General features: G+C 38.7%; 1 protein-coding gene and 1 pseudogene across 13 annotated transcripts in view; both read left to right on the top strand.

Moving 5' to 3' along the window:
* Positions 1–151: 151 nt before the first annotated feature.
* LOC146582520 (tumor necrosis factor receptor superfamily member EDAR-like) lies at positions 152–4,966 on the top strand (annotated as a pseudogene).
* Positions 4,967–6,741: 1,775 nt separating this feature from the next.
* map7d3 (MAP7 domain containing 3) overlaps positions 6,742–14,465 on the top strand; it is a 30,217-nt gene continuing 22,493 nt past the window's right edge. For all 13 annotated transcript variants that reach the window (XM_085243679.1, XM_085243688.1, XM_085243715.1 and 10 more), the window contains exon 1: positions 6,742–6,893. In XM_085243679.1, the coding sequence (XP_085099805.1) occupies positions 6,746–6,893 (148 nt within the window). In that variant the 5' untranslated portion in view covers positions 6,742–6,745. The remainder of the gene's footprint in view (positions 6,894–14,465) is intronic.

Below are 14,465 nucleotides of genomic sequence, written 5' to 3' on the forward strand. Positions count from 1 at the left end.
TATCTTATAATTGTTGACTGTTTTTTAAATCACCATGTGACATTGTCCTTATATTGTAAGTTATGCACTTTAGATTCTAACAGTCAGAAAACCATATACTTCTTATGGCTGAGATTTTTGTGTATCAGGAAGGTGCTTAACAGAGAAGATCATGGACATTTGCCTGGTTGAGGCTTGTTTCTATGCTGTTCTGCTCTTGGTAAGTCTGATATTTTTCCTTTAAGAGGTTTCTCAACTTTAACACTTTAATCCTCCTTCTATATTCTGTGATAAGAAACGAATTTATAGAATTCTAATGAGGTTAAAAGTCAATATTTTGTATGACTGGCTTTATTCTTCAGCACAGTCTGAACTCTCAAGCTTTCTTGTAATTCCCTTTTAGTAGACTTTAAGAATACTTCTCCAGGCTGCTTGAAGCTCTTTTTATTGTACTTGATCTTTATTCCATTCTCTGTCAAGATTATCCCACATTGTTTCTATAGGTAGTTTTTTTTAAGGCCTGTCATTTCTTCTTTGTTTTTGCCCTCCATTTGTCCTGTCCCTCAAATTTGCAAAGTTTTTGATTAACAGCTCTTTGGCAATCATCTGGTTGGTGCAAAAATACTAATACTTGACACATGAGACACTGAGGGACAAAACAGATTAGACTAGGAGAGGAAACACAAAAGGGAATTGACTAAATACTGCTTAAGAGACCCAACCCAAACCTTGGATATAGGATGTGACAAAATACAAACAGATACAGAAGATACTCACTGGCAACAACAAAAATATAAACAATACGACTTTTGTTGTATTGTTTCAAGAGAAACAATGATCAAAACCAAAAGGAGCCATGAACCTATAAAAAATCTCAAAATCCTACAAGGGCTGGACTCAAAATGAGTGAAAAGCACTTATTGCCAAAAGTCCTCCAGAAACAAGGAGACTTGTTTCTCAAGACCATTTCTTTTGCTTATTGGGACATCTGGACCTGTGGAGTCATTTAGTCCTGAAAGTGCTAGGTTTTTATAGAAAAACAAGTGCAAAATGCTTACAGTACATATTAACTTCTTCACATTTTCCTTCTGTATTTTAACAGTATGCCGTTACTTTTGTAAAGCCTCTAAGCTCTTTCACTACTCACAATTTTAAATGTGTGTTTCTTCAGGTTTGCTGTGGGCTCGTGCAGTCTGAGCCCATCTGTGATCAGACAGAGTTCTTACACCCTAACGGCACTTGTGTTGCATGCCCTGCATGTGTGCCTGGAGAAGAGCTCTCAGAGGTAGCACACACACTCCTGTTTAAGCTACTGCTTGTTTTCTAGATGTGCTACTTCACTCCAGGTCTATAACACATGTGATTTTCAGGACTGTGGTTTTGGAGATGGTGGGGAAGGCGTCTGTATTCCATGTGAAGAAAGAAAGTTCAGTACAGAAACAGGTGTGACTCCCTGCAGAACATGCACCCAGTGCAGCCTGCTGAACCGCCTTGAGGAGACGGCATGCTCACCTACCAGTGACAGCCTGTGTGGACACTGCCTCCCGGGGTGAATTATTCGCACAGTATCAAAATAAACATAAGTCAAATTAGATATTGTGTTAAGCATATCATTGGGTTGTTTGTGCAGGTATTATGAACTCAGGAGCATGACTGGGGAAGTGGAGCTGCTGTGCTTACCTTGTTATAGTCATGACACAATCCATACAGAGTGTTTGCTATTGACATCGAAAGGTTTTAAAGCAGGTAAGGTCCCGAAACAGACAGCATAGCAGTATATGTTAACAGTTTTGTTGAGTGGTGATTGTTCAGAGATATGGTTAAGGAAAGGTTATCTGTGGTTCTTTTACAGAGAGCACCACCAACTCACCTAAAGAACATTTCAGAGACCCAGAAGAGAAGAGTGAGTTACTTCATATCATGAATAACTTTTTTATTAGTCTTGTAGTCACTTTTACCTGACTGCCTTTTTTCCCCCTAAGGAGTCAAAGAAGAAACGTTTTCAGTGGTCCTGATTGTTTCAGCAACAGCTTCCTTGATTTTCCTTCTTGCTTTGCTTCTTTGGGGTTTACACCTGACTGCTGAAAAATTCAGTAAGCCAGATCATGTTTCGGGTTTCTGCTACTTCTCCCCACCTATCTCTTGTTTACTCAACTAACATGGGATCATATGCACTTGTTGCAATTTTTAGAGCAAGTTCCTGTATACGCTTCCAAGCCTGAAGGAATATTATCTGCTGCCGACCTTCAGCACACACCTTTGTTCACCCATACAGACAGAGCAGCACAGCCAGAAGAGGCGCCCTCACAGATAGTTTCAGCTGAAAATCCAACAAGGTGCTTTGTGAATATTATAACATCCATGCCTTTCATTTATCTGTATCAGTCCAGATATAATCATTGTTGTCATTGTTTATTATAAACCTAGAGGTCTGTACTCCGTGAGCCATGAGAATTGGGTGCATCCTACTTCTATTGTGATTAATGTCACCACCAACATCAAGCCTTCCAGTCAGAATACAGACAGTATTACACAGGAACAACAAAGCCTCATCACACAGGAGGTACAGTTTATACCTATAGCTACATCACTATCACACCTAGAGTCCACCTTTAGCAATGCCAAACTATAGGAACTTGAAATGTAGGAAGTTATATACTATATATTTTATGTATATTTCATGTACAAAATCATTTTTTTTTAGTTTAGTTTAGTTTAGTTTAGTTTTTTGATAGTCAAAGTGTTATCTAACCATGAAGAAAACTTTGGTTTTGTTTCCTGATTTACTGAGATTTATGCCACGGGGACTTCTTTCTTCTTCCAAGAAATAAAGAACAAGACACAGAAAATTACTTACCAGAAATGACTTTTTTTCTTTTCTGGAACCAAAGCCTAAGATACTGCAAACAATTTCCCAGAAGATTTAAAAAAATGCCTTTAAAATAAAATATTCCAAATAGTAATGATAGCAGGTTAATGAGCAGATCAGGACCCATTAACAGAGAATCACAGCTTTGTGTATGTATAATACCACTGCATGATATATGCAAGAGAAACACAGTATAATGACACATACAGTAATCAAGACTGACACTGTCAGTTAATCACTTTGAGATTAAAGTTTGATTGAATTCAGTATATTGACTCAGAATCTCACGATCCAAATGATTGAATTTATAATGATGTAAAACAGAAAAACACAAACATCTGGCTAACACTTTATTTTTTTTCTTACTTGATAATGACAACAAAGATTGATGCTCCTTTTTTATTCATTCAAAACATTTCAGTAATAAAACAGAGTTATATGTCAATGTATTTCACACATGTATAAATTGGGTGACTATCACATTACTTCTTTTCTACTCTGTCGCTTTTATTATGTCACTATCAGATGGAACGACAATTGCAGGACATATGGGAGATCGCTGAAGGTATGTACGTCCCAAACCAGCCATTACAGCTGCATATATATATTTTATATATTTTATTTTATTTGTTTATTTTTTAATTCCCTGTTGTTCCTGGGATCTGCTGGAGCAGTTACTGCACTGAGTGCTCCGATTACCACTTCACCCCCCACATCTTCTTGAATTCTTCTCTCAGCTCTTAGGGTTTTTTAAACCTCTCGTGTTCCTTCTTCCTGATATTGCTATCATTCAGTATAGCTACATCTATTACTGTGGACATCTTCCTCTGTTTGTCCACCATTACTGTGTCTGGACAGTTAGCCATCACCAGTTTCTCCATCTATATCTGGAAGTCCCACAGGATCTTAGCTTGGACATTCGTGACCACCCAAGGGTGTGTGTCCCATTTTGACCTCGGGACTTAAAGGCCATACTCGGCACAGATGTTTCTGTATACTATGCCAGCCACTTGGTTATGGCGTTCCATGAATGCCATGCCTGTTAGCATCTTGCACCCTGCTGTTATGTACTGGATTGTCTCTAAGCAAAAGGAAGGCTGCTGAGGACTGGTGAGTGTCAGAACCACTGTCCAGGATCAGACAACAAACATCCATGAGTCCATCAGGAAGATGGCCACAACGAACAGGATACTTAGTGAATACCTCAGGCAGCAGAAACCTGAGAAATCAGAAGAGAAAGGAGAAGAACCATAGTGGAAAGACAGGGCCCTGCACTGTACGTACAACCGGCAGATAGAGGAAGTGGCTGACATCCAGAAATCGTATCAGTAACTGGACAAAGCTGGACTGAAAGACAGCATAGAGACACTAATCATGGCAGCACAGGAACAAGCTCTCAGCAAAACATCCAAAAAGGCTAGGGTCTATCACACCAGGCAAGACTCCAGATGAAGGCTGTGTAAAGATACCCCTGAGACAATCCAGAGAAGATGTGGAGGGTGATGGCAACAATGGCCCCAGTGGTAATCGGAGCACTTGTTGCAGTGACTCCCAAGCAAGGCAAGTGGCTTTAGCACATCCAGGGAACAACAACTGAGACCTCTGTCCAGAAGAACACAGTCCTAGGAACAGCAAAGATACTGCACAGGACACTCAAGCTCCCAGGTCTCAGGACCTGAGCTTGAAGGCTAAAGACTGCTGCAGGGTCAAGAGGGGGATGTATATATGTATTTGAAAAAGGGTCCTTTTTAAAAAGTTTTTAAAGTTTTCTATCAGGATGAGTTCAGTATGGTACGCCACTGATTTTACTTGTACTGTGCTGATGTTGTGCAGGACAGAGGATTGAGATGCTCGACTACGACTCAGTTCAGGACTTGTCTATCCTGCTTGACTCTGCTGACAACATCAAAGCTCTAAGGAGATTGGCACAGTCTTTGGGTGTTCCACCGCAGATCATCCCTCATATCCAAGGCTTCCAGGAACTTTTTCAGTACCTGCGGACCTCCACCTACACATTGCTGCCCCAGTTGGCCCAGGCTGCTGCACTCTTGCCTAATTCTGAAGTTGTCAAGAGGATACACAGAGCTGTGGTAAAACAATAATGTCTTAAAGATCCAGAGGGTGGCAAGTGTTGTAGAGACTTTCTGCTCTTTTTTGCAGGACTCTCACCAGATCATTCAGTCAATCTAACACCTACCATTGAGACATAAAAGCATGACATTTAATTAAAGGAACATTTTTTGAGTGAAATGATGCATTGATGTATTAATGGGAATAAAATCATACCAGATTACCGACTTTTCTGAGGTTCTCGTCTTCAGTCGAATATATATATTTAATAGATGTACTGTAACAACGCAGTGAGAAAAGTATTTATTTCTCAGTTGAGTGTTAGATATCCAGGTCACTGGAAAGGCACCCTACGTGCAGTGTTATTTCCTGTTTACCATGTAAAATGATGAGCAGCCCTCTGGCTAAAGCATGTGAGACAGACCAGGACAGAGGATGCAGTGTTCACGGTAAGTGAAAGAACTGAGAGCCCTGAGAAATTGTGTTATTCGCTCACTGGGAGAAGTTTGCCAACTTACCAGCTTCCCAGATCTCTAGATCTTCAGAGTCTTCGGAGCATTAGTTTGGGTGAGTATTCAATCTTTTCCATCACTACTCTCCAAATCCATCTCAAAAGCAAATGGTAAACACAACTTCAGTCAAGTTTGAAGTCTTTTTTTTCTAATCTGAAAACAACAAGAAACTCCAAAATCTGGATAAAATATTCTACATCATTAACAAACTATGCTTAACGGGGACTTTTTCTCTTTCATTCAATTGGTCGCTATTTTAGTTATTGCCTCTAAAACCTAATACCTGAATACCTTGGAATTCTCACCAGCTCTTGTGGATAAACTTTACATTTATCAGCATGCAGCAAGTACCCATACGAACGCTAGGTGACGTCCTCGCATCTGTAATTGGAAACGTAATCTATAAGTATTGGCGCCCCACAGCCCCCGCCTCCACACCACGATCGTCTGGTGAAAAGATGAGGCACTAAATATTATTTTTTAAAATAAACTCTAAAACCATCAACGTTATAAAGTTACCGTCCAATCTCATTGGTTGTCCTTACCAGAGCATTTTTAATATCGTGTCCCTTCTTCTTTTGTTGGTTCTGTTGTGCCAACAAGTGATTTCCGATGTTTCTCTCTCTGTTTTTTTTAATTATCTTTATACGTCTAATAGCTTTGTTTGGTAAACAGTTTGCCCCATTTCAATGATGTGGATAGAACTGTGATGTTATATGTGTTGCAGTCTCTGATGTCCTCTGGATTTGTCTTAAAAAATACTTTTTTATCTTCAATGCGACTTTTTACCTGTATACTTCAGCTTTTATCTTGCAACAGAAATGTTGTTTCTGACTCAAACTGACTTGATATTATTCATTAGAGTATGTATTTAAACGGTTGTAAATGAGGTGTTGGCCTATAATCTATGAAAGATATGTCCAAACTATCTGTCATGAATTATATCAAGTTATTCTGAACCACAAGCAACAATCCTGTCTCAGGGTAGAACCTGTAATCAGTTTTTTTTTGCCAAAGTGAGTTTTATATATCCTTCATTTATCCAGGTAAAACGTCTCACTGACACTAAAATGTTTCATTGACATTAAAAAAAAAGTTTGGTTTTTTTGGCCAAGAGGGCAGTTGGAGTTAAAACAAATATATTATAGGGTCCATAACGATATTCAAAGTGGACAACAGGACTAGATTCATTATCTTGTAGGTAGAATAACGTAGAGTGGTAAAGATACTTGCATATCGCTGACTACATCGGAAGTCACTTTTTGTTACGACTCTGTTCAAAGTGAGATATCCTGATTTGTTCGCCCTATCTTTGATGTCCACGTCCCCGTGGTGTCCGAGTCCTACCGGCTGCGCTGGGTTACGCGCCTTTGCTTTAGAAAAAAAAAAAAACAGACAGAAGGAAAACTTCATAGAAATGGCGGAGGGTGCTTCGACTCTCAAGGGCTTGAGAGCCCAAATGGGTAAGAAATATGTTGGCAGTTGTGTCTATTTGTGAACCGCTTGTGTCTTAAGGTGTTGCACTCACTTTCTAACATTTGCAGTCAACTGCCGCCTCTGACCGGGTTGTTTGAGCGGTCAGCTTTTCTAGCTAGTAACGTTAGCTCGCTGCCCGGTTATGAGCCGAGTATGGACGCGGAAAATATCTGCAACTTCTTCCCACATTAAAAGTTACACGTTTGGTTGATTTTGTTAGCTGATGGTTGTGCTGATAACTTTTAAGGGAAGCAAATGGACTGTTCTAACTCGCTGTAAGTTAAATGCGTGCAGTTAACGTTCAGCTAAAGCTGCAACTATACGTCTTGCAGCCTGAGACCCGGTTGATATGCCACTACTTCTGCATTGTCACCTTTCACGCAAATTAATAACGTTGTACAGGAAAGTGGTTTTATGTGAGTTTATCGGAGTAGATAGGCGTCCTCTAAATTCTTTGTAAACTAAGCTAGCTTCTGTGTAACTGGTAAAAATAGTACTGGTTTGGATGTCGTTGCTCTTCGCTCCGAGAATCCTGTCAAACGTGGTCTTCTGTTGATCTTTGTCAGGAAGCTTTTTCTGATCGGGTCATGCATTTTCTAATAGCGGCGAGCTGATTTGATGCCCAGTACAGAAACCAGCAGGCAATTTATTTTCTCCACCCGTGGATCAGGCGGTTCATAGTGTATCAGCAGTTTTGTAGCTTCCTGCTTGAAACTCATCTTATCTTATGTTAAGTGATCTCTTCCCTCTCCCACATTCATTGTCCCACATTCATGCTTATTTGCTGACATATGGCATAACCCCCTTAGCGCTCCAGGGAGGGCAACTATAACAATGTCTGACCTGAATTTCAGATAAAGCTGCACTGTCAAACGCTGAGCCCTGAGCTCTCTCAGGACTGTGTAGCTGTTTTTCCTTAAATGCTTAGATGCACTGATACTATAGTTTTGGTTGGACCAGCAGCCATGTGTCGCCCACTGTTCTGTTAAGCAAAATGCACATTGGCCTTTTGGAGATTGCACTATGTACAAGCAGTGGGGCCATCCAGATTTGGACGTGGATGTTTACTGTGTTTGTATCTGCCTGTATCAATGCATGGTTTGTTATGGCTGGCTGAGCAGTCAAGCCTTTTTTTCTTTCCTGTTTAAAAAAACCCAAACTGTTTTAGCGTAAAAATGGATTTTCTACATACCCAGATTGGGTGTAGGCATGTTTTACTCCTGGCAACAAATGGATCACATTCTAGTGCCGTTCTTCTTCCTGTTTTCTTTCATTTTTCCATTCAGTGTTTTCAGTCTGGCCCTCAGTTCTGTGGTGGGTTTTTTTGGTTGTTTTTTTTTTTTTCTTTTAATGAATATTTCTACCAAGTTTAGAGGTATGCGTTTGTGTCCTAGGCTTTATGAGGAGTTAAAACATGTCTTCAGCAAAAGTCCTTCAGCTTTCAGTCAAAGTGGAGGACTGACAATAATAAAATAATGCTAGGAATCTAGCTCATGTACATGGTCATTTCCACAAGAATGTGAGAAAGGAGAAAAGTACCCTGCTATTATGAAGCGAGATCACACTGCTGCAAGTAACACTGCAAGGTTGTCCGGATCCTGGCTTAACACATGCTGCAGCAGAATTAAAAGCATGAGAAGTATTTCTGAACTGGGTTAGATTTAACCAAAGGAGGAAATGAACCACCCTCAATTTTGATGTGTAGCTTCTTGGATTTGTACACTTAACTCTGGTTGTGTAGCAGAAGTGCCCCATCTTTTGATTTTTACCTCTTAAAATGATTGAGAGGATGTGTTACATTTTCCACACTCATGTATGCACGTACCAAATGATTTGAATAGCAAAACATGCTAATTTGTGTAGACTATAACTAACCTTAGACTAACCCCAGGGTAGTTTAGTTCATGAGGCGTTAGTTTGTATGTTTATATATCGTTGGTACTTCATTTTATGTTATCTAACACTAATATTTCCATCTCCACAAAGACAGATTCTCTACCAGCTTTGGTGAGCTGGGATAGCTTACGGACAAATTTCCAAATTGTCCCCTCTTGAAAGTCTTTGAATGGAAAGTTTTTGTGTCTTTGGGCAACATGTCAGAGCTTATTTCAACATGGTTCTCGACCTTCACACAGCAACAAAGACCAAACGCATGAATAATGGGTTCAAGAGATGTTACACAACAAGTAAATGTCAGATATTCAGGGATTTTGGCTCTTCCACCACAGAAAAATTACAAAAAGTCATGGATTAATTTATCTAATAATAAACATATTTTTGCTTATCAAAGGAGGAAAAATAACAAAATGTATAGACTTCAAAAAGCTAACACATGCTCTTTGCTTTCAATGTCTGCACATCAATGGTGCGGATGTGGATAGTCACTCCTCAAATAGTCATGAAGATTAGTTCCACACTCTTGGCACCAAGAATGTTTTGGTTCAATAAGTCTTCTAAACTGTATAGTTTAAAGTGTGGTCGACTTGGCTGTACTTCTTGGGGTTTAATTAGAAATCTAGAGAATGGATATATTTATATTTTCTGCTTTTTTTTTTTTTTTTTTTTTTTTAGCTTAACCCTATAGGACTGAAAAATAACACAACACTATAGGATATGAGCAGTATATAATTATTAAAAATAGTGGATGTGAGAATGATTACATTTGTTGATGTTTATTTTTTCTGTGCAAGACAAAATGGTCCACTTAGAGCAGGAGACTCTCTTGGAAAGTTGTCATCATCATCCTGCTGGTACTACAAATAGCCTGGGCTTACCTTTACATGAGTAGGTCTTGGTAATCCCATAGAAGATTTAGTGTGTTTGTGCGTGCGTGTTTCTTAGGCATCTATCAGCTGTGTCATCCATCCTGAAATTTTGTGTTGGTTGGCTCATTGTGTTGGTAACCTTTCAGTCAAATATGATAATTTTCTGAATTTGTGAAAAAATAAAATTAATTGAAAAAAATAAAGTAATCAGTGGTTCAGGTTCATGTTTGCCTGCATATTTGCATCTGATAGTGATCAATTGGAATTACAAGGCCATGTAGTCAATATCAAATGTTAATCCACCCTTATATTTAGCAACGTAGGCACTTCCTGTGCAGCAAGCTATTTAGTTGCACCATGCTGCAGGGCACAATAAAGAGTGCAGTTGAAAGGAACCATGGAAAGAAAACCCTGATCCACTGATCTGACTCTTGTGTGTCCACTATACTAATATGTGATGGAAGTTGTAAAAACGTCTTATGAGTAGGGCTGGGCCATATTATACCGTTCACGGTAATACCGGTATAATGTTAGGCAACGATAGGAAAATGAAATATCACGATAGAATGGGAGTAAAACGCGCATGCGCAGTGCCTTTGTTTTCATACGCACATGGCCGATTGTTGAGTGAAACAGATGAACCAGAATTGGTTTGTAAAAATGGTGCAACTTCCGTGATGTGGAACTGGTTTGGTGTTTGTCCGTCAGATACACAACAAAGCACATTTTTTTGCAGAACATGCAAGCGGCCGTTGTCATTGTCATATTTGTCGGACTAAGATGCTCTTAAATCTGGGAGTAATCTGGGTCCTAAACGCCGTATGCTTCAGGTCAAACAACACTGCAGCATCACTTAGAGTTAAAAACTGTATAAATTCTTTCATCTTTAATAAAACGATCAGCATTGCTGCTTTACCAGGTGTAACTATAAAGTTTAACTTCCAGGCATCCATGAAAACAAAAGTTATTACATTTAACGGAGTTAGAAGTTAGCAGGAAGCTAGCGGAAGTTAGCTCGCTAGTTTCGCTAGTTACCTAAGCATGATATAGCATGTTCTGACTGAGAGATTTCTGAAAAAAATCAAACGTACAGCTCTGCTATCACTTCCAACATAAATGAAGACAGGAAACTAAACAGCAGTGACGTTTGTAGGGTTACTGAAGTTGGGCTAGCTGGTATATAATGATGTGCTACGTGATCGCTAGCGACACAGCTATGTTAGCATAACATAAACAGTGAAGCTGGAGGACGAACACTAACACTTTTCCACTTATAAAAGTTAACGTTAAAGTTCCTGATAGTTAGAGACAAATGCAATCGCATGGCAGGATGCTGTAAACGGACCAAACTTCAGTCAGGAGAACAACTGAGATAATCCATCCACAATACGAGGTTAGTCATTAATATACTGCAACAACATGGGAATAGAGCAGCTGCCAGAGAATTCACCATTAATGAATCAATGGTACAGAAGTGGAGGAAGCAAGAAGAATGAGTTTAATAAAGTTTGATTTATCTGACTGCTTTGTTTCGCTTAATGTGCCTTATAATCCTGTGCACCTTATGGTCCGAAAAATACGTACTGCACACTGCAGTTTAATGTTGCAAAGCACCTCTTTTTAACTTCAGTGGATATTATACATGGTTATGCTTCAGGATGTGTCAGCCCATTTCTACTGGAAATGCCTTTTGGTTAAACTTTCAGCAAGGAATTTGCATTTGCACTGTTACATTTTTATAAAGCTTTAATGTACATAAAAACCAGCTTCTTGTTTAAGTGAAAATAAATGGAAGATTGTTTTTTTGCGCTAGTAATGTTGTGGAGTTGTATTTTGTCTCGCATCAATTATATCGTTGGTTATATCGTTATCGCAAATTTTCAAATATATATCGTGATAAATATTTTTGGCCATATCGCCCTGCTCTACTTATGAGTATTCTTGTTGTTAAGAGAACTAGCATTTGCCTCTGACTGTTATGATACAAGGCTGACTGGCCTGTTTCCTGTTTCATGTTTTGTTTGGGCTGCAGAGCTGGGTCATTATCAGCCCCCCTGGTGGTCTTTACTGATGCCACAATAATCCATCAGAAGAAGGCAAATCATATTCAGTCGACAAGTATATCTGCTCTTTCTAATGCTAGAGATTCAGCATCACAACAGAAGTGCAGATTTATATTAAATGTTTGTAATATGTTACAGAGTAGGCAGTGCAGTGGAGTCGTGGCTGGTAGTGTTATGTTACAGCAAGGTTTGAAGCCAGCATGTTGTCTTTCTGTGTGGAGTTTGCATGTTCTCCCACAGCCTAAAGACATGCATAGGGATCGGTTAACTGGTGTGAGTGTGAGTGGTTGTCTGTGTTAACCCGGCAACAGATTGGTGATCTATCCAGGGCATATCCTGCTTCTGACAGCTGGGATAGGCTCTATCCCCCCACCCCCTAAGTGTTAAGCGTTAGATTAATTACCAGCTAAAATTCACAACTTTAGACTTTATGATTGCTGTTTTTGGAGATTGAATATTATCTGCAGTTTTTTTGCTTGTTGGTTGTTTTTTTTGTTTTGTTTTGTTTTTTTTGTCCCACATTTTCAGCTACCGGTGATTCTTGCTCAGAACATCTGCAGTTATCAATTCCTCTCCAAACAATTGAGGAAAACATCACTCTGAAAATATATAATCTATCAAACAGAGTTTGAACAAGCAGTCATCCACAGCTTTTATCTCTTGCATGTGCCGTTTGAGACAGCTCATCAACATTCTTCTGGTTTTGGCCTGATAATGGTCATCCCAGAAAACACTGATACATTATCAACATTTGAACTCTCAAATTGCAAAGAGATTTGAAAGTTCAAAGAGTTACAACAAAGCATTTCAGAGGAGAGGATTGTGTATAAAAAAAAAAAAAAATATATATATATATATATATATATACATACACATACATACATACTTTAATGCAAAGTATGTATGTATGTAAGTGAATCTATGACTAAATGAGCTTGTAAACCCTGGCTCACAAGATTCGATATGTTTAAAATGCTTCCCCGGTGACTGTTAGAAAAGTTTAAACTTACAAGAAGGACTCCAAAAATATTTTAATCAAGTTGTTTACATGTTTGTTGATTGCCATCAATACTCATGTATTACAATAATAAGAATGATGATAATAATAATGATAATAATGATGATAGTTATACTTTGACAATGAATGCTAAAGATGAGTCCAGTAGCTTACTTGGTTATGTAGGATTTATGTGCCATCCATTTAGATGGGTTCAGAAATATCATGCAAATATTTCTGTAACCCAATGCAGACTCGTCACGGGGCGACTGCTTTTACTGCCTCACATTCTGAGCGAGGAAAAAAAACATGCTCCGTCTCATGTCTTTAAGGTTTTGCTGAATCGTGGTGTAGCAGGGATGATGTATGTTAATGTGTGCAAATCTCCATAGTGATGGAGGGATGAGTGAGTGCCTCTGATTGGCTCTTTTCATTTCTATGAGCACACCTGGCTCTCTTGAGGTCTGTTGGGAAAACAGTGTCTCTTCTCGCAATCTCATGAAAGCACTTTAATCAACACATGAATGTGTCTGATAGCAGAGATTTGTCTCATTTTATTCCAAGATGCATCTCTTGCTTGGATGTATTTATATATATTTTGCTTATTCCTTAAAACTACAGTCACTACTACTGTGACTGTGGAAGCCAAAAACCCAGTAAAAATTTATTTTACAGGTGATTATGCTGCACACTAGTAGACTTCTTTTTTTTTTTTTTTTTTTTGTAGCTTAACAGCTGCTGCCTCCTCAGTTTGCACTTTCTGTCATACTTCCCTCTTTGCAGACAGTACAGTTTCCTGAAATTACAATCTTGAAGTATGAAACCTACTACAGAATGACCAAGGTCAAACTTCATGCTTGGATTAGCAGCTAAATTGTTTACATTGTTTTATATAAATATAGCATTTCATCACCCGCTTTATAAACGTATCCTTATTCTGCTGCAGTTTGTTATATCACCACCATTTCATTAACTGTTAATAAAAACACTTTAAATTGCAAATTACAAATTTGATATGATTTGACACTGAGTCCTGAGTGAGTCTTCAGGCTTGGTTTGTTTCTCTTTGTTGTAGCTATGACTCATCTAATTTCTGAGTCAGTATGATCCTTGATACAGGCATAAGCATGAATGAGAAGCACTTCACCTGTCCTTGCGGTCTGTAACTTAATATCTATCTTATCTTGTGACGGTGTACCCCATTGTTTTTTTCTGATTTTTCACTCTAATAGGGGAAAATATGTTGATTGTAGAGTTATAGAGGTTTCATCAGTGTCCAGTCATCCATATTTTAGACACTAGTAACCAAACATATAATGTAAACTCCTATAACTTTAATAAAGATTTTCTATTACTGTATTCCTTGTGGAATTGTATGATTGCCAAGTATTTGTTGCCTAATGACAAAAAAATTGTGACTGATAAGTAATTTATGAATCCTCTGTCTATTTACGAGTAATCTGCTACGTGTTGTGTGACAGCAAAACTGTTTAAAGTGCAGTCAAATCTTTCGTCATTTATTGATTTCTCCAAATGGAATGAAGAGGAGAGTCTGAGTACAAAAGTGAAGTGACTTGTAAACATCCAGCTGTACACTTCGACCCTTCATAAACGTCTCTGACTGGAGAGCATTGAGGTTGCCGTTTGGATAATTGGTGCATGAATAGTTAACCTGACAGGTCTAATTTCCTTTGCTTCACTGGGGTAAACAATTTCTAGTAAGTCAACAGTTCT

Source organism: Mchenga conophoros, linkage group LG2, assembly GCF_057382185.1.
Source record: "Mchenga conophoros isolate Kocher_MC1m ecotype Shallow Benthic linkage group LG2, M_conophoros_male_GT1.1, whole genome shotgun sequence".
Lineage (NCBI taxonomy): Eukaryota > Metazoa > Chordata > Actinopteri > Cichliformes > Cichlidae > Mchenga > Mchenga conophoros.